Genomic DNA, 20,320 nt, shown 5'->3' with positions numbered 1-20,320 from the left:
CAAGCTCCTCCTACTTATAGCTCCTTCTACCTGTTCCATCTCAGCTGCACTTATGAAAGTCCACTTACATGTCCATGATAGCTTCAGAGGCACTATACCTCTATGGATGAAGCTTTCTTATGCAGAATAAGATCATTATTCAGAATAAGATCATTGCTCTGCATTGCCTGGCAGAGCTCTCAAGGATCACAGTAGGAGGTCTTTTTAAAGTATGCTATCTAGCACTTCGAAGTGCAGGAGTCCATCATGACAACCCCATCCCCCCAAAGAGAATACAAAAATGCAGGCATCTGGTGTTCATCCATTATTACACACACACACACCTCACCCACAATAATACAGCAAGCAGACTTAACATGGACCCTGGTGCCAGAGCCTGCAATAAACCCAGATGCCAACTTCACTGCCACATACACCCAGACAACACCATCACTGACCCAACAATATCAAACATACCATCTGAGGCCTATTTAATTGCTCATCTTCTAACATTGTGTATGCCATCAAATGCCAGCAGTGCCCTTCAGCTCTCTGTATTGGACAAACAGGCCAGACCCTACGCCAAAGGATAAATGGACATAAATCTGACATCAGGAATCACAAGACAGAGAATTATTTATTTATTTATACCCCACCCATCTGGCTGGGTTTCCCCAGCCACTCTGGGAAACTTCCAACAAAATAATAAAATACAATAGTCTGTTAAACATTAAAAGCTTCCCTAAACAGGGCTGCCTTCAGATGTCTTCTAAAAGTCTGGTAGTTGTTGTTGTCTTTGACATCTGGTGGAAGGGCGTTCTACAGGGCGGGTGCCACTACCGAGAAGGCCCTCTGCCTGGTTCCCTGTAACTTGGCTTCTCGCAGCGAGGGAACTGCCAGAAGACCCTCGGCACTTGACCTCAGTGTCCGGGCAGTAGAACACTTCAGACTCCCAGGACATTCAATACGGATCTCAAAGCAGCTATCTTATTACAAAAGAATTTCAGACACAGACTTAAAAGAGAAGTTGCTGAATTACAACTTAACACTAAACTGAAAACTATGGAGAGACCTGGTTTGAATAGAGATATTGAATTCCTGTCTCATTACATACGCTAATCACCTGCATATTATCCCTTGCTTTTTCCTGTGGGGCTAATTGCAGTCGTTAACAGGTTTACTGTACCCATTGAATCAATCACCCATCTCCTACTACCCTCCTGAGAAAAACCCCACCCCACTATATATAAGGGTCTGGTGACTTCTGTTTCAGTGTATCTGAAGAAGTGTGTATGCACACAAAAGCTTATACCAAGAACAAACTTAGTTGGTCTCTAAGGAGGTAAAGGTAAAGGAACCCCTGATCTTTAGGTCCAGTCGTGACCGACTCTGGGGTTGCGGCGCTCATCTCGCTCTATAGGCCGAGGGAGCCGGCGTACAGCTTCCGGGTCATGTGTCCAGCATGACTAAGCCACTTCTGGCGAACCAGAGCAGCGCACGGAAACGCCGTTTACCTTCCCACCGGAGTAGTACCTATTTATCTACTTGCACTTTGATGGCAGGAGCAGGGACCGAGCAACGGGCGCTCACTCCGTCGCGGGGATTCGAACCGCTGACCTCCTGATCAGCAAGTCCTAGGCTCTGTAGTTTAACCCACAGAGCCACCCGCGCCCCCTCTAAGGTGCTACTGGACAATTTTAAAATATTTTTATATATTTCAACACACACAGAGAGAGACTGACAGCGCGCAATACATAACAATACCCAGGGTTGTATTCCATTAAGTTCTACTCACAGTGGGCCCATTGAAATGAATGGCCCTAAGAAAGCTATGTTTATTCATTTCCACAGATCTACTCTAAGTATATAGTACTTATCCTGACTGCAACCCCACCACCACCACTATATATTAGGATCTGCATGACTGCAATTTTATGTACCGTATTTTTCACTCCATAGGATGCACTGGACCTTAGGGCGCACCTAGTTTTTAGGGTGGGAAATCAAGAAAAAAAATCTTATTTCCCCCCCTCCCAGCCCCAAAGAGCAGCATACAGGCTGTGCAGCCTCTCCCTACCGGAGGGGTTGCGCGCAGCTATGGCACAAGCAAAGGCAGCAAGCAGAATGGATCCCGCTCGCTGTTTTGGCTTCTTCTTTAGCCCCACACAACCTCTCTCTGCCGGGAGAGGCTGCGGGGCTAAAGAGGAAGCCATAGCCCCATGCAGCCTCTCCCTGCCGGAGGGGCTGCGCGGGGCTATCCCTGAAGCCTGGAGAGCGAGAGGGGTCGGTGCGCACCGACGCCTGCCTCTCTCCAGGCTCCAGCGAAAGCCGCACGCTCTTTAAAGGGGCTGTGCGGCTTCTCCTGGCTTTTCTGGGAGGTGGGAGAAGGGACTGATGCGGCCAGTTAGTCCCTTCTCCCTCCTGGGGAAAAGCCCGCAAGAGCGCACGGAGCTTGTGTGCAGCTCTTGGGGGCTTTTCCCGCCTGCCTCCCCCCTGCATTCGCTCCATATGACACACACACATTTTCCCTTGCTTTTTAGGAGGGAAAAAGTGTGTCTTGTAGAGCGAAAAATATGGTATACCTTATTTACTCAAATCTAATGCGCACCTTTTTTGGCCAAATTGCGTTGCAAAAATTAAGGTGTGCATTAGATTTGATGAGGCATTATACGCGAGTAAATACGATAGTTTCTTGCGAGTCAGCTCCATCAAACTCAGTGACACTTGCTTCTGACTATGTAGGTTCATCTCATAGAGCACATTTGGCCAGCTGAAATTTAACTGCTTGCTTCTTGCAAAGAATTCTTGCCCTTTAAATTGCTAGCCTGAAATCAGAATCCCATCCACACACAAAAAAAGGAAGAAAGCATCTGGTCTCTGATTACCTCTGCAGATTTGTCACAAACAAACTCACATTTCTGATTACCATATTAATTCACTTGCCAGAGCAAGGACAATCCATCAGTTATCCTGTCACTTTGGCTGATAATGTCATTGTTCCTGCTCTGAAAAAGGAAGTCCCAGACCTGTGCTTCTCTGTGTTTCCCCCTCCACTACGGGGCAGTCTCAGATACTTAACTGATTATGCCACAGATTAACACTGTGTGCAAAGTGTGTTCTTCCCTCCTTTAACTGGATCCTTGTTTGCAACATCTCTTCATGAATTTTGGCAAGCCAAATCATTTGTGATGAAAGGATAATAGGCCCTGAAAATACAGTATTTTTAATAGAACCCACCCCCTTCCCAGCAGAAATGCAGCATGATATAACATGCCACACCTTGTGACAGGACTTTTGAGGGGAATGAACATCCCAAAGCCCCTGGGGGGGTGCATGCATGTAAGAATAAGTAAGGTCTTTATAAGAAAATGTTACATAAGGAACCATCAAACAGATGAAACCTCTACATGCTTAATTTAGACCAAGGCCCACTGTGTTCAATGGAGTAAAATGTTTGAGTGGGTTGCATTGCCTATTTTATAGGTTCATAGTTGTATATGGTGAAGACCCCCTTTAATACATTTATACAGGATTCTCTCTCTGACTCGCATCCCCAGAACATGGTTACAATTACTCTTGCTGAATCAGAGGTTAAAATGAACATATTTTTTAAAAACAGCAAACTTCTAGTTTTGACTCTTCAATATGAGATGGCGAGTAGTGTAAATCAAGTGAAAGGATTGAGTCAGAAGACCACATTTCTTCATTTCCCCCCTCTCAGTCAAGCAGATAAGCTATTATATGTTGGGCTTTTTCCTAGCATATAAACACAGTTATTCTCAATAGAAACTGGCTGTTTGGTCACTTGACTATTCAACTGGCTGTGTAATTTGGCCGTTAGACAGACAGCAAAAGCAGCTGGTCTTTCACTGTATTCCCCTATTGTCTTCTCAGCTGCCATTTTCAGCTCTAGAAGATTGTATTGACTCCCCCCCCCCCAAGGAGGAGGAAAAATGCTTGTTTGTAAAATTAGGCTTTTAAAAACATGTAGGAAAGCAAATTGAAAGCATGTGTTCAAATAGCCTCTCCCAGGACCAGTTTACCTTTAACTATTCAGATGGTTCAGATTTTGTGTCGCTAACAAAAACCACACTTCAAATGCAGGGGGGAGATAATGGAAGAATAATGATATTGTATGCCCCACAGATTCGTTTTGGGTCTCGAGGGTTGTGTTCAGAAATATATATCATTGGCTCTGGTTTAAGCTTGTGAGGTTCTGGATACAATCATCTCTTTGTCATGGACTTGCTTTTACCCATATACCTTCTAAATGTTTGCGAAAACTGCACACTGTAATAATATCAGTCTATTTGTTTCATTGCAGTCTAGCTCCAGCTGTCTCCTTCACTCTACAATCATCTTGTGGAAACTTTAAAAAAAAAAATAGAAGAAAAGGGTAATTTGGTTAGAGGCAATACTTATTCCTTCATCGTGCAGGGCAAAATCTGGAGGGAAATTGCATAACTGTGTAAATATGTTTACAACATTGATTATTCTATGGACAAATGCAACACAGTGGTATGCAGATTGCCTCAAATTAAATCACACACGCAAGTGAGAAACAGGAAGCATCCAAGGAAAAAGACAAAACAGGAGAAAGAATCTCAAAGATGCCCAAGAGTAATGTTCAAATGACCATCACTTTTTCCACCTAAACAGACCTCCTTCAGGGGTTTCCATGTTTCCATTTACAAAAACATCGGTTTTGAAATTGCTGAAATTGCGAAGGAACGTAAAAGCTTCTGAGAAAGACCTCTCTGTAGCAAAACGAGGTGGTCATCAATGTATTAAAGGTAAAGGTAAAGGTACCCCTGCCCGTACGGGCCAGTCTTGACAGACTCTGGGGTTGTGCGCCCATCTCACTTAAGAGGCCAGGGGCCAGCGCTGTCCGGAGACACTTCCGGGTCACGTGGCCAGCGTGACATCGCTGCTCTGGCCAGAGCTAGAGCCAGAGCCAGAGCCGCACACGGAAACGCCGTTTACCTTCCCGCTGGTAAGCGGTCCCTATTTATCTACTTGCACCCGGAGGTGCTTTCGAACTGCTAGGTTGGCAGGCGCTGGGACCGAGCAGCGGGAGCGCACCCCGCCGCAGGGATTCGAACCGCCGACCTTTCGATCGGCAAGCCCTAGGCGCTGAGGCTTTAACCCACAGCGCCACCTGCGTCCCACCTATCAATGTATTACTCTTCAGCATCTTTGAGACTGGTTTTCCATTTTTGTCTTTTTAAATCAAAGCCACCTACAAATGTGCGAGGGTTCATGTGTTTATTTTATCCAAGTAAATTGCAAAGGCCTCCGAGATTGTCTCTTGTTGCTACAGCAGAAGAAATATATGCTGGGATCCAAAGAGCTGCTTAGGAAGGCAACTTGTGCTACGTTAGTGGAACTTCTGACTGTGAACTGCTGACCACTATCCCATATCAAACTTCAGAAATTCTCCTTGCTTTCAAAAGCCATTTCCATGGTGGGTGTGGGCTGTTAATGTTCAAGAGCAGGTCCAGCTCTCCTCCCGTGGGCTCCCTTGTTCTAGTTTCACAGTTCTTTGGATCTCGATCACAGAAAACGGAAGTAAGTTTGTCACCTTGTCTGTTCTAGTTGATGACTCAAGCGGTAGAAGAATGTGCTTCAATTGGAGCTTTTCCAGCATATGTCAGAACTGGTTACAAATGATGACGTTTCATCAGTATTGCAGACAAACATTGCAGTACAAATGTTCAGGCCAGACTAATAGTGTGTTAGTGCCATGAGTGATAACCTTTCACCCATGGCATGTCTTCCTATTCATGTCTATGTAGGTGGAAGGGCCACATGTGCCAATACATTCCCTTTCACCTCCATTTGGAAAGATCAGGTAGAAAGTGGTGTGAAAGGCTCCTGTCAGAGACTCTGGAGAGTGGCTGCCAGTCAGAGGTAGCTATGTGGACAAATCTGACCTGTTATAAGGCAGTATCCTTTTTTTTTTTTTTTTACTAAAGTGTCAACAAAATTCTTATATGATAAAGCAAAGCAAAAGCCATGTTTTTAACTTCATCAAACTCAAATATTCAGGCATTTTCTAAAATGGAATATAAGTTGATGCAGAAGTGTATGGGTATTGTTATAGGGCTGGATTTAACTAACCCTTTCTGCTTGTGGAAGCGAGTGGAAGGACTTTGTGCAATATGGCTTTCTCCCTCACCCCTGTATCTTCTCCAGATCTCCTCTGGAGGGTTGGGAGCATCCTCAGAACAGTGTATGGGGGAAGGGGAAGGAAGATTTGTTCCATTGGATAAGCAGAAATGCTTGTGCCAACAGAACAACCTCTTTAGAGCTAAGTTCTGCAATTAATCCAGAATGCGGCAGCTAGACTGGTAACTGGGAGTGGCCACTGGGACATCTGAAGGCAGCCCTGTTTAGGGAAGTTTTTAATATTTAATGCTGTATTGTTTTTAACTCTCGATTGGGAGCTACTTAGAGTGGTTGGGGAAACTCAGCCAGATGGGTGGGGTATAAATAATAAATTATTATTATTATGTTGAATTTTATCCTCAGTGTCATTTCTGATACTCAGTCTTGTAGAAGCTGGGGAATCATGAAACTAGGACTAAGTGGCCTAGAAATAAGTTATTTAAATCAAAATATTTATACCCAATAGTGGGTGTTGGCATGGGGAACTGGCACTCACCTGACTCCAGTTGTCAGCATTGCTCCTGAAAACTGGGATGGAGAGAGGAAGGTCAGTGTGGTGCATACACATAGGTCCATCTCCCACTTGTGCATTCACTAAGGTTGCCATACACCTGTAATTTGCTGGACATATCTAGAATACCACATTTATCAGTAGCGTCTGGGTGGAAATTGGCCAAATATCTGGGAAAATCCGGATGTATGGCAGCCCATGTCGGCAGTGCTGATTTTTCTGCTTTTCCCTTAAAATAGCTCAAAAACGGCAATTTTTGTTGTGATTCTGCCAAAAGAAGCTCAACAACCTTGGGGGAAACTAAAAAAAGAAAGCTCAGCAGCTTTTTCACTGTTGGAAGTATGGCAACCCTAGCATTTGCTCCATACTAACCTTGCCAATCTCTGTCTTTGTATTCAGTGATGCAGGCACCAGGAGGCCAGGTGAGCACCACTGTCTGCTGTTGTTTCTACCTCCAAGAACAATACGTTACAGAGATGCATAGGCTTTGCATTGATGTATTGCATAGGTGTTTATTGCCGCCTGTTTTTCTGTAAATGTTTTTTTCATAATGTTGAAGATCTGCTTTGCTGAAAGTGGAGCTCGACAGAATTGGAAAATCTCTAAATCATTGTGCCTTCATTCATTTATTGTGACATAGTTCTGGGATTTGCAGTCAGTTATGAAGCACCAAGGGACATGGGTGGCGCTGTGGGTTAAATCACAGAGCCTAGGACTTGCCAATCAGAAGGTTGGCAGTTCGAATCCCCGCAACGGGGTAAGCTCCCGTTGCTCGGTCCCTGCTCCTGCCAACCTAGCAGTTCGAAAGCACGTCAAAGTGCAAGTAGATAAATAGGTCTCGCTCTGGCGGGAAGGTAAACGGCCTTTCCGTGCGCTACTCATGCTGGCCACATGACCCGGCTTAGTCATGCTGGCCACATGACCCGGAAGCTGTATGCCGGCTCCCTCGGCCAGTAAAGTGAGGTGAGCACCGCAACCCCAGAGTCGGTCACGACTGGACCTAATGGTCAGGGGTCCCTTTACCTTTATCTTTTTATGAAGCATATAAATCCCATCATAGATTATAATACCTCTGCTGAGGGAGCTGCAGTTCACTGGCTGCCAGTATGCTGTCAGGTGCAGTTCAAGGTTTTGTACCAGAAACCAGGCTTTTGGCATTGCAGCGTCTGCCCTCTGGAGTGAGCTGGAGTTAGACCAGCATTTAGTGCTTTGATGTTTAGGTGCCTGACTTAGACATTTTTGTTTAAGAAAGCTCTCCTGGTCATTTGATGGAATATTAATTGTGCAGTTGTAATGATAGTTTTATTGTTTTTAGAATCTGTATTTTATCAGAGTTTATCTTATCGTATAATACTTTAGCTATGGCTGTGAAGCAGTTTGCAAATCAGTAAAATAAATAGAAATGCTTTGGTGTGTGTATGTTTAATGCTTGTAATTTCTGACGCCCTACCCATTCTCTTGACTACTTTTCAGGTGAAAATCCTTACTCAGAATGAGAACGTTAAGCTGCAAGCTGCCCTTACTAGTAACTTGAAGAGCGCAGTCACAGCAGCCTTTCTTATGTTACCTGAAAGTTTCTCTGAAGAGGATCTTTATATGCAGATTGCTGGGCTCTCTTATTGCGGTTAGTATGACTTTCAGTGTATTTTTGTTGTTGTTGTTGTTGCCAGGGTTCGAAAAGGACCCTAAACCTGGATGAAGTATGTGTTGCTACATTCTGCTCTGTGCTTCCTGTCTTGCTTGCCCAAGGGTTCCCATAAAAGCATTAGTTGAGCATATACTGATTCACTCTCCAGAAAAGAAAAAAAGAGTGTTTAATTTGGTCCTACACGAAGCTTGCCATTGCCTCATATATTGCTTTCTCCCGTATGAAACTACCTGTATTTAAAGCCAGTGTGGTTCAGAGTGTTGGACTAGGACCTAAGGGACAAGAGTTCAAATCCCTGCTTAGCCATGAAACTCACCGGGTGACCTTGGGCCCGTCACAGTCTCTCAGCCAGACCTATCTCACAGGATACAATGTTGTGAGGATAAAATGAGGAGGAAGAGAACCATGTATGCCAAATTGAGCTCGTTGGAGCAAAGATAGGGTATGAATGTAAGAAATAACTAATAAAGTCCTATGCTGTCTGGGCATGATGGGAGTTGTCTTTCCAACCTGGGTACCTGATTGGTGTAGGCTGGTTTAGGGTGACCTGGGCTCTGGCAATGATTTTTGGACTGTTCCCCCAAATGTTGTGGGCATCTCTCTTGAGGGAGGTCCATTCTAGTCCACTCACTCCTAGTTTTTAGGCAGCTGGCTTATGTGGTTCTTTCAGAAAACTTTTTGGCTTTTTGTTGTTTCGGAAGGCTCGTTGACTTCAGTCACTGCCGTTTAATGACTCTTATGATGTCTTATATTGCTCTGTATTGTTTAATTTTAAAATTATATTGTAAGATCCAAATGGCAGGGTAAAAATGTTTTCACAAATAAAATACAGAGAACACCATCCTTGCCATATGAAAAAAAAAACCCTTTCAGACAAAAACCAGACACCAGTACCCTTCAGCAACATCTCAATAAAACTTGAAGCTTGAAATGAAATATGTACAGGTCAACTCTTAAATTGTGGGTAGCCAGTGTGTTGCCATCCAGATGTTGCTGGACTACAGTTTCCGTCATCTCTGACCATTAGTCATGCTAGCTGAGAGAGGGCTGATGGGAGTTGAGGTTCAACATTTGGCTACTCCTTGGTTTCAATGAAACCAAATCTCAGCAAGGAAGAGCAGCTACATACACTGTATATTGCAACTTCTACTTTATTTCTCGGGCTTTTCTGTGTTTCAACACAATATAGTTGAACTGACAGGCTTTGGCTTGATGTATAACCTTTTAATCTTGGAGGGGAAAGCCCAGGCTTACATAGTGCATTATGGCAAAGGCTTGACTAAGTGGTCTTGGAATTGCAGAGAAACCTTGTTGGCACAGCATGGTTCGAAGCTGAGTGAGTATATTATGCTTTTATGTGGTAAGGGAAATCCTTTGACAAACTACCTCTGACCTTCCCTGGGGTAGCCTTCTGTCAGACGAGGCTGAATAATGGCCCAGGTGCTTTGTTTTAGGAAAGTTTAAGGCACATTCTGCAGAGTAGCACAAATGTTATAACATGTAACTGTTATGCCTTTGTGTTGGTGTCCCTCACTTAGAAACTAGACATTGGAAATTTTGATTATATCCCTAGTTATAATCCCTAGATCATGAGAAAAAGCCTCCTCTCTTTGTTGTTATAGGCTGCCTCAGCCCTTTTGTTTTCATGTTAGAGAAGGCTTCCCTACTGCGGAAAGCTTAATGCGGTCAATATTCTGACTGGTGTTTTAAAAATTGTGTTCTTCCCTCCATTAGTTCCTCCTGTGTTTAAAGCACTCAGTTCCACTTTCCCCTTTACACACATGTGTGAGTTGCCACCTTTTCTGTTTCTCTGAGCATAGAGCAGCCTTCTACGAAAGCGATCCTGGCATGTAATGTTTGTTAACGGAGCTAGAAATGAGTCAAAACACATCAAACTGTTTTGGGATGGATAAAGCCTTCCTTGTCTCCCATGTAAGGAATGAGTGATGGATAATTGCTTGGTCTCAAATGAAGAACAATTGCTTGGTGTCAAAAGTGTAAAATAATTATAAAGGGCCGCCAGTGCATAATTCTTTCTAAAAGTATTTCTGATTGAAAAAATCAGACATTGGTTAAAATTTGGACCTTACTTAGAATTTTTAGTGGGACATTAAACTAGTGTGCAACAAGAATGTGTTTGAGGCTGTACTTCCCTTGCTGCGTCTGTTGACAGGTACCATTTCTGACACTTCTACCTCTACAGATTGCATAATGGAGAGAGAAGAGCAGTTCTTACCACGGGAAAGAAAAGCAAAAATTTACCACGGGAAAGAAAAGCAAAAATTATCCTCCTTCTGAGGCAGAGGAATGAGTGCATGATCCTCTGGCCTCCATTGGGCACATAATGTGCTACATGAGTGCTCCATGCAGAGGCAGTTGCACAGTCCCTTTTTTGAGAGAACTGGGTAGGGGCACTGCAGCAACTGGAAGGGCAGTATACTCAGGAGTCAAATGGAGGCCCAGTTTTGAAGTGTAGTGGAAATAGTTGTGTCTGTCAGCGTCTCTATTTCAAGAGAAATAGGAACTGGCCAAAGTGAATCTTTATGATCTTGTGCTTAGTAACACCTAAGTGGGAGTCCCTTGTGTGACAAGCTACAAAAACTACAAATGGGGTGGTCCCCTGAATGTGGACAGACACAAACAAGTGTGTTGCCTAGCAGGTGCTTCATATTACTTTCTTCACTTAAGCTTATCTCATGTTTATCATGTTCCTCCAAGGAGTGACCCCATTTTCTCCCTACAACAATCCTGTGATAACATTGCTAACAAGTGTCCCAAGTTGGACTCTCCCTAATCCAGATCTGACATTCTGTCCATTATCACACCAGTCAAGTGCATTCCTCACTATGGGCCACAAATTGCTAACTAAATGATGAATATCTTGCACTCCATTTTTCCATTTTGGTTACCAAAACATTCATTCTTTCTTTAATGGGGTGCCAACATGCCTGTTTACACTAGCTCTGTACATTTGGATATTTTGATTGCACTTGCTATATAGATAACAGTGCTTTATCCTACAAAGAAAAAAATGGGCTATCTTTTATTGTCAGAATATGATCATGCTTTGTAACTTTTATGCTTAGCGTCTTTACATATCTGTTGTCTTGTAACTGACTCTTAGTATTGTCAGGTTTCCTCCCTGTGGTTAGGTGATTGGCAGCTGCCTGAGGTCTCATGCCCTTCTCCCCAAACACTTTTCTCTTCTGGATAAAAACTTGGTTAGCATTACATCTGCAGGAGTGGTTTCCCTAACAATAATTAATCCACCCCATAGTTTGCAGACATGGTTAGAAGTCTCACCATCCCTTCCTCAGATTGTGTTCATTTTCATTGATAGTATGTATGCTGACCATCTTGGTTTGGTTTAGGTGACTTCAGAATGATAATTGGAGAAGATAAGTCGAAGGTTATGAACATAGTGAAGCCTAATATGTTGCATTTTCAGAAGCTCTACAGTAACATATTAGAGGATTGCCCACAAGTGGTGTACAAGCACCAGCAGGGGAAGCTGGAGGTAAGCCATTAATGATGAAAAGCTTTTTAAACAAAAACAACAAAAACTGCTAATGATGGCGTGTCTGTGTGTCCTGCCCTCTCCCTTTCCCTGGTTGGACTGCACGAATGAGCTCATGTTCAGCATAAGTAGCAAATGTGCCAAAGGCATATCCCACACCAGTTCGACTCCCATTTTTTAATGTGATAAATAGTAGTGAAACAGACAACAGCAGCTTCATGCAACTTTTCTAGATTCTAAGAATTGCATATTCAGTATGTTCTGGATTCTTTTGTGCAAGCGTACCGTTATTGACAGCCCTTCAGGTGTCAGTCATGTAATTTCTGTAAGCCATGGACCTGAAGCGATAAAAATGTGTTTCTGCTATTCATCTGGTTGCTGTGTTGCTTGTTGTCGTATATGCTTTTCATTTATGCTTGAAGAACTTGGTTAAGGTGAAAAGTTTGTAGCCTGTTTTGCCAGGAATACTCCTCCAATAAACTGCATTGCACTGTGATTGTTCAACTGTAGCTAAAGTGAAGGTGGGATTGGGTGTCTGCACTGTAAATTAGCACAGGGCTGCTGGGAGGCTGTTACCTCTCAGCACGGAAGGTACAAGAAACAGGACAGTTTGGAACTTGATGCTTTGAGAGCCAGGTGGTAGCATTGTACTCAAAAGGTGAAATAGATGGAGGGGCTGTAGATCGGGGCCAAGCTCATTATTGCATGTAGAAAGTCCTGGTTTAACCTCTGACGTCTCTGGGAAGCGTTGGAAAATAACCCTGCCTGAAACTCTGGTGAGCTACTGCCAGTATGTTCCAGGCATATCCAACTCCCAAGAGACTGTGATCTACTCCCAGTATAAAAAAAATGGCAGAAATCCACCCATTGTCATTGGAGGGAGGAGGAGTGTGCGTGGGGTGGGTGGATTGCCCAGAGTTGTTGAGCTTTTTGGGGGGAGGATTGCACAGAAGTGGGTTTTTTTGCTATTTCCCTGTAACTTTTTGTACATGATAAGGATCCCACGATCTGCCAGGATCAGCCGGGGATCTACCAGTAGATCACGATCTACTGGTTGGACATCCCTGGAACTTTAGGCAGTACTGAGTTAGATGGACGAGTGGTCTGTTTCAGTATAAGCAGGAATCCTATGTTCCTAATAGAAATTCAAGCTATAGGTCTTTTCACTCTTTAAACAGATAGCTAAAGATTAAATAATTTCTGTTCTTATGTTTCCCAAATAACCCTTATTGTGGAAGTTCATTGCTTTATGCTTTTTACCCACCGGGTCTCATTCTGCTTTCAAAATTCTGCATAGTTGCAAAAGTGATTTGCTGAAGGGATGTAGCTGTTGTTCAAGAATAGTCAACTTCTTTGAAAATAAATTTAGGAAGAAGCCCATAAGAGCACATTAAATAAACCCTCACTGCAAGAAGTGAAGTTGCAGGGAACCAGGCAGAGGGCCTTCTTGGTAGTGGCACCCTCCCATCATATGTCAAGGAAATAAAGAACTACGCGGGGCAGCCCTGTATCAGGAAGTTTTCAATGTTCAACTTTTTACTGTGTTTTGTATATGTACTGTAAGCCGCCCAGAGTGGCTGGGGAAACCCAGCCAGATGGTGGGGTAAATACTTAGAGAACTGTACCTCTCTCTTCAGCTTATAAAGTCCCTTCATGGTCTTTTCCTGGTTCTTTACTCCTGCAGTATCCAACTTCCCAGCGTTCCAGCTCTCTTAAAGTGTTTCAGCCCATTTTTCTCTTGCAGCTCTTCAGCTCTTCTCGTCAAGTTTCTGACTCCACAATAAACTGCCTTACCTAACTTTCTAGCTTGACATATTCTCCTCGCAGCCAATCAGAAGAGTAGCCTTCTAGTTAAGATTTTATTTCCCCTTAATTGTCAGGTTTGTATGCTGATCCTTTGACCCTCCTGTGCAGACCTTCTTTAACAAAACATCCCCTTAAACTTCTAACCTTCCTTTGAACTTTTCACCCTCTTATGCAGGAGAGCCTTGAATGCAGAAAGCTACCATTTTACAACCCTAATTCTGCAACCAAAAACTAAACACAAAATGGCTGCTTGCCATGCTGGCTATGCTCTGCCTCCATGGTTGGGAGGCTGTATGTTTTTGAACACCAGTTGCTGGAAACCTGCTCTTGTGCTTTAACTTTGCTTGTGGGTTTCCCACAGACATCTGGTTGGCCCCTGTGAGTACAGGATGCTGGACCACTGGGCTGATCTAGCAGCGTTCTTCTTGTTCATACTGTGTGGAGGGTTGCACTCTTATAATGGCAATATGTGTTGCAATTTATGGATGTGCCCGCAGAGCATGGTATTAAAATCTTTTGCAGTGTTGCTCAAAACAACAACCCGTGTCCGTTCATTTCTCTCTCTCTTTAGATAGATAAGAGTCCAGAAGGTCAATTTGCGCAGCTCATGGCTCTGCCAAGGACCCTACAGCAGCAAATAACTTTTCTCATGGATCCTCCGGGAAAGAACAGAGATGTGGAAGAAATTTTATTGCAAGTTGCCCATGACCCTGACTGTGGATTAGTGGTACACCAGGGTAAGCTTACTGATGAATAATAGTAGTAGCTTTTTATAGGAGTCAGTGCTTAATAATTACTCTTTTAGGTAGGGAGGTAGAACAAATTCTAATTACTGCTTGAGCTCTAATGTTTGGGCATTCCTGGTGAGATTTTTCCCTCCCTCCCCATTCTGCTTAAAATGGTTTTAAAAACAGTTTGTCATGTGATACTACTCAGGAAAAAACAGCCCCAAACTCCTTTGGGGGTGCAGTGTTAAGTTTCACAGTTCCTCGAGTCTTAGCCAATAATTGGTGCCCTTCTGAGCAAACTGCAGTTCCTGAGAGCTGAGCCAAAGAATTACCGTATTTTTTGCTTTATAAGGCTCACTTTTCCCCTCCTAAAAAGTAAGGGGAAATGTGTGTGCGTCTTATGAAACGAATGCAGGCTGCGCAGCTATCCCAGGAGCCAGAACAGCAAGAGGGATGGCTACTTTTGCTGTGCAGCGATCCCTCTTGCTGTTCTGGCTTCTGGGATTGAGAATATTTTTTTTCTTGTTTTCCTCCTCCAAAAACTAGGTGCGTCTTGTGGTCTGGTGCGTCTTATAGAGCGAAAAATATGGTAGTTATGCCCAATGGGTTGTACTTTTATTCCAGGATCTGTCCTTGAGTACCTTCTGAATCATAGACATCCTAAATGACTTTGAGGTTGACAGAGTAAAAAAAAAATCCCAGTTTTCCTCATCTGTAAAATGCCCCCCAAAAGTCACTACCTTGATAGTTATTGAGAGTATATGCATAAGGTTAAAAAAATGTCAAGTGCTTCATAACAGTGTTGTATAAGGTGCAGTTAAAATAAGGGGCACAATCCAATTAAAATTCAAGCATATGAACCCCCAGTTTGGAGGCAATGAAACTAAGGTAAAAGGGCTTAAACCTTGGCTAGAGTACACCCACTGCCCTTTGTGTCTTGGATCTTTTAAAGAGGTCCATTCTTGAAATATGGCAAAGTATTATTTTGTTGTTGTTGTAATTTATTATTATTTATTGAATTTCTATACCACCCTATACCCACAGGTCTCAGAGAGAGCCAGTGTGGTGTAGTGGTTAAGAGCGATAGAATCTGGGGAACCGGGTTCGCATCTCCGCTCCTCCACATGCAGCTTCTGGGTGACCTTGGGCTAGTCACACTTCTCTTAAGTCTCTCAGCCCCACTCACCTCACAGAGGAAGGGAAAAACAGTATGTTAGCCTCTTTGAGACTCCTTTGAGTAAGGATAAAGCGGGATATCAAATCCAAACTCCTCCTCCTCCTCCTCCTCAGTAGCATGCATAAATATTCACGGTGGGGGGAAAGTATGTGTTGCTGCATGCAAAAGTACTTCCATGCATGTCTTGGGCACTATATTGTTCTCTACTTGTAGAAAGTAGCTCATTCCCAAAGGTGTGGCATCCAGTTTTCTGGAAAATATTTTAATGCTAATGAACAGCACTTGAGGCCTCTTCATACTTTATGGCGAATCCAACAAATGTGTGTTTGTGAAGATGTGCCTCATACCAGCAATACTCATTGATGACAATTACCCAGTAGCTGCATGAGAATAATCAAAGAACTGTGATTGGCTGCGACTTCTCATTGGGTATATATTTGATTGCAAAATCCAAGTTCTTCTCTGTGTAGTGAAATGGCCTTCAAAGGTTTTTGTTTTTTTAAATGTAAATGTATGTGTTAAATAGCATGAAATAATTTTAATGAGCTTTTGAATCTACTTGATAAAAGCAAAATAAACAGCTTTTGTTGGGGTAATTGGCAAGTAATACTGTCATGCTGGGTTTACTGTGTTACTGGAAAAATATTTGACGTGTAACCCCACAACCACCTAAAAAAAAAAAAGGAGTATCATGGATAACATCTGTTTTTGTTTATCCTCTTTCTTTCTTTCGCTCCCTCTCTCTCTAGGCATTTCAGGAATTGTGAGATCGTCCAGCCTAATTCAGAGTGCTAAAACCACCCTAACAGCTGGTAAGAGCATGTGGTGCTGGGTTTTCCTGATGGACCATATCTTTGAGGAAGATAAACATGCAAGGCTAATTCTATTCCAGAAATTAATAAAAAATGATCTTGCATATCTAAGGGTTGGAAATGAGAGAGCCTGTTGGTTCAAGTACCTTAAGAACCAGCCCTTCAGTTGAGTTCAGGAGATGCTCAGCATCTGCTGTGTACAGAACACTCCGCATGGGAAGTTCTTGCCTGCCATTGAGAGCAGTTATTCTAATCACTTTGGTGAGCATCATATTGCTGTCTCTGCTAACAGATCTGTGCTATGTACTCTTGGGCTTCTGAGAAATATTTCTGCAGTTACTTGTTGAAATGTAGGCTGTCTGAGTTACTGGCTCACTAAACTGGGCATTGCATAGTTAAAGCAAACTATCTAAATGAGCTGACAGTATTATGACAGTATTACAATTCACGGACCTGATTTTTGATACATAACCATCTTACTCAGCTACAAGTGATCGCCAAAGAAGACGACTTGCACTCCAGATTTTGTCCAGTCCGCCACATCAGTCATAACTCTTTGGAATAGCAGGAAGCAGTGCAACCTCCCAAATGTTGCACAAGACCCTTTGAAGTGATTCTCTCGATGGCTGTATGCATCTCGCTGTTCTATAGAGAAGCAAACCCCACAGGATCACTTCCTCAACTAGAAAATCCATCAGAGTTTATATATATATATCATTGTATATTATATTTGATCCTCCCTTTTCTACCCATCCCTGCCCCTCCCCTCAATCCCTAGGATAGGCTGTCCTGCTGGGGCTCCATCAAGATTTACTGCCCCCGGCGGTGGAGCAAGCCGATCGGGTGCCTGGGGTGACCCAGGGCAGGACACTCCATGGGGCCTCCAAGGAGTCTGCCTACCTCCTCCCACTCAGCCGCCCTATAGCTGAGGCAGAGGTGGCGGGCGGACCATTTGGGCAGCGCAGAGCCTATGGGTGCCCAAGCCACTGCGTCACTCCTAGGAGAAATGCGTGGCTCGGGTGTGCTGCAGGCCCCGTGGTGATTGCCGCCCGGCATTTTGTCACCCCCATCAGTGGTGACATCCGGGACGGCCCGCCCCCCGTTCCTCCACCCCGACTGCCCTTATGCAGATTCTGCCTACAATCACAGGTGCTCAGTCTGCTGCGGCCACCTAACCACAAACTCTCTTTAGTCAGTTCACACTTACAGGGCAATTCTCAATGATTCAAAGCACCCAGTTGATACTAATTCTTTTCACATGCATTCTACAATCTTTTATCTTGTGAAGTACAGTGGTACCTCGCAAGACGAATGCCTCGTAAGACGAAAAACTCGCGAGACGAAAGAGTTTTTCGTGTTTTGAGTTGCTTCGCAAGGCGAATTTCCCTATGGGCTTGCTTTGCAAGACGAAAACGTCTTGCAAGTTTGTTTCCTTTGTCTTGCAAGTTTGTTTCCTTTTTCTTAAAACCGTGCATTCACTTTGAGGAGCAACTCATAGCACGCGGTGTGGTAGCCTTTTTTGAGGTTTTTGAAGACTTTGGTGATTTTTGAAGCTTTTCCAAAGTCCATGCTTCGCAAGACGAAAAAATCGCAAGACGAAAAAACTCGCAGAACGCATTAATTTCGTCTTGCGAGGCACCACTGTACCCTGAGATATCTTTTGATGAAGAGTGGTATATAAATCTAATAAAAAAAATAAATTCTACCCTATCTGTCATCTGAGATATTGCAAAAAGAAAAAGAAAAGAAAAGAAATCTCAAGGCCAAATTACACATTATACCTGCAGTGATGGGCTCCTTGTCATGGGATTGCAGTATGTTCAGTTCTGGATTTTTATTTGTCTGCCCACCCACACCCCATCCAATTATCCCACATGCTAGTGCTGTTCATGAATTGTGTAGGAAGCTCCCCCGGGGAAGTTAACTTTGTTACTCCTGTTGACTTAGCTGTGAAGCAACTGGGCTTCCTTCTCTTCTCCTTTGCATAATCTGCAGATCAGGGAACTTTTGTTTCAGGCTGCTGAAGAGTTAAAGTGTACTCTGTGAGGGCCTCACTCCAGCACAGTTGACGGTTCATAAATACATGAGATGTTTGCCACTAGAGGCCAGTTGCTAACACCTGCATCCTGGCACATTAACCATCTGTTTTAGAACTGTTTAATTGGTGGGAATTCCTGGGCGCCTTGACTTTCAGCTCTTAACACACACTAATTTACTAATAGATAGGTTTGTGGCTTCCCCACAGAAATGCATGGTGGATCGCAGTGCAGCAGATGTCCTAAGAACATAAGCACAATTAAGTTGGGTTGCTGTGTGGGGGTGTTTTTCATATATTCAGCAGTATACAAAGATACCGGTTTAACCACTTAACCATCCTTCTCCTGTTACAACTGTAATTCTCCTAATGAATCTTTGAACTAGCACAGACTTGTATGAGTATTATTTATCATTGGTGTATTATCCACCCATCTCCTACGCCCTTTTTCCTCTTTCCCACGCAGACTTTATTCAAATTTTAATGGCAGGCTTGAGGCAGAATTCAAAAGCCAGACGTTGTTGCATTAGCAACTTGCATTTTCCTTTTATGTCCCCCTTTTCCTTCTCTCTGCTTCCCTGGCAGTTATATGGTTGTTATCTAGGGAGGACTTGCTATATGTTGTCAACATTTGCTGTTGCTCAACTCACATTCAGCAATCTCAACGGTTACTTGTTTCAGTATGATGCCTGCATTTTTATAAACAGTTTATCACATGCTGAAACACAGGTAAAATAGCCCTTGTTAAGCCTTGAAATATCTACAGGCCATATGGTAGGCAGTTGGATCCTCGATGGCACTCATTATGTAGCTGCCGTGCTCTGCTTGCAAACATTATTTGGCAGGGAGCACAACAAGGACTTTTTAAACAACTGGTAATGTTTCCCTTCATCTTTTTCTGCCAGTGTGGTTTTAAACTAGTTTGAGCCCTATATTTTTGTTTACTGTCAGATGCCCTATTTAGCTTTTCAAGAAAAGGGGCCTGTCTGTTTTCTAAAATCTGTGGCAAGACTTCTGGTCTGGTTTCTATTAGAAGTGGCACCATCCATTGATTTATTTTTCCTCTTGGCCTTATGATCTTTTAGAACTTTTAGAAGCTTTGAAAATGTTTTATATTTAGTTGCTTCTAAGGAGTGTGTGAGAGTTACACACACACAGTTATTGCATTTAGCAACCTTGTGTAAAATAAAGCCATGTTTTGTTATATTTGCAGTAATGATCTAGCAATGCTTAGTTTTCTGCCAAGGCATGCATTGCTATTTAATTCCAACTGATATCTCTTCTAGGTATTCCTCAGTATTCAGATTTTGAAGCTTTGAACAATGCTAGGCTACATTCAGACTGCTGCATAGGAAAAACACTGATATTAGCCCTCCCCATGTAGACTGTTAGTTAAAGACCAGAAAATTCCAATAGCTTGGGGTAGCCCGCCTCCACTGCACCCTGGCCACCAGGGTGTCACCACTGAGGGGGTGTCAAAATGCCGGACGGCACTCACCACAAGGCCTGCAGCATGCCCAAGCCACGCATCTCTCCTGGGAGAGACGCGGTGGCTTTGGTGCACACAGGCTCCGCGCTGCCCAAATGGTCCACCCACTGCCTCCCCCTCCCAGCTGTAGGGCAGCTGGGTGGGAGGAGGCAGGCAGACTCCGGAGGCCCTACAGAGCATCCTGCCCTGGCTGGCCCCACCCCTGGGTGCCGCCCCAGGGGCCCAATCGGCTTGATTCACCGCTGAGTCTAAGACTATCATCCGGCTTAAGTGGCACCTGCCCTAGGACGTGCCTTCACTTTCCCCTCCTTTTCTGTCTATCAGTCTCCCATGCCTACTCAGTATGCCCAAATCCTCATTGGGTAGTTTTGGGGTTCCTCTGAGGTTTTGTGCCTTAAATATTTTTGGTACTTTTGCAAACATTCTGGTTCTCCTAAGCTTGCTTATTAT

The 20,320-nt window shown here is 43.6% G+C and overlaps 1 protein-coding gene across 6 annotated transcripts in view; it reads left to right on the top strand.

Moving 5' to 3' along the window:
- Nucleotides 1-20,320, top strand: part of TAMM41 (TAM41 mitochondrial translocator assembly and maintenance homolog) — a 148,121-nt gene that overhangs the window by 120,351 nt on the left and 7,450 nt on the right. For 5 of the 6 annotated variants that reach the window (XM_079967334.1, XM_079967331.1, XM_079967332.1 and 2 more), the window contains 4 exons: nucleotides 8,132-8,282; nucleotides 11,678-11,823; nucleotides 14,201-14,366; nucleotides 16,284-16,346. In XM_079967334.1, the coding sequence (XP_079823460.1) occupies nucleotides 8,219-8,282; nucleotides 11,678-11,823; nucleotides 14,201-14,366; nucleotides 16,284-16,346 (439 nt within the window). In that variant the 5' untranslated portion in view covers nucleotides 8,132-8,218. Of the gene's footprint in view, nucleotides 1-4,386; nucleotides 4,752-8,131; nucleotides 8,283-11,677; nucleotides 11,824-14,200; nucleotides 14,367-16,283; nucleotides 16,347-20,320 lie in introns of those variants that run through there. The other variant, XM_079967335.1, reaches the window with a different exon arrangement.

The sequence above is a fragment of the Podarcis cretensis genome (genome assembly GCF_951804945.1).
Source record: "Podarcis cretensis genome assembly, chromosome: 2".
NCBI lineage: Eukaryota > Metazoa > Chordata > Lepidosauria > Squamata > Lacertidae > Podarcis > Podarcis cretensis.
Note: the sequence above shows the minus strand (reverse complement) of the source record. Positions and strands in the feature narration are given on the sequence as shown.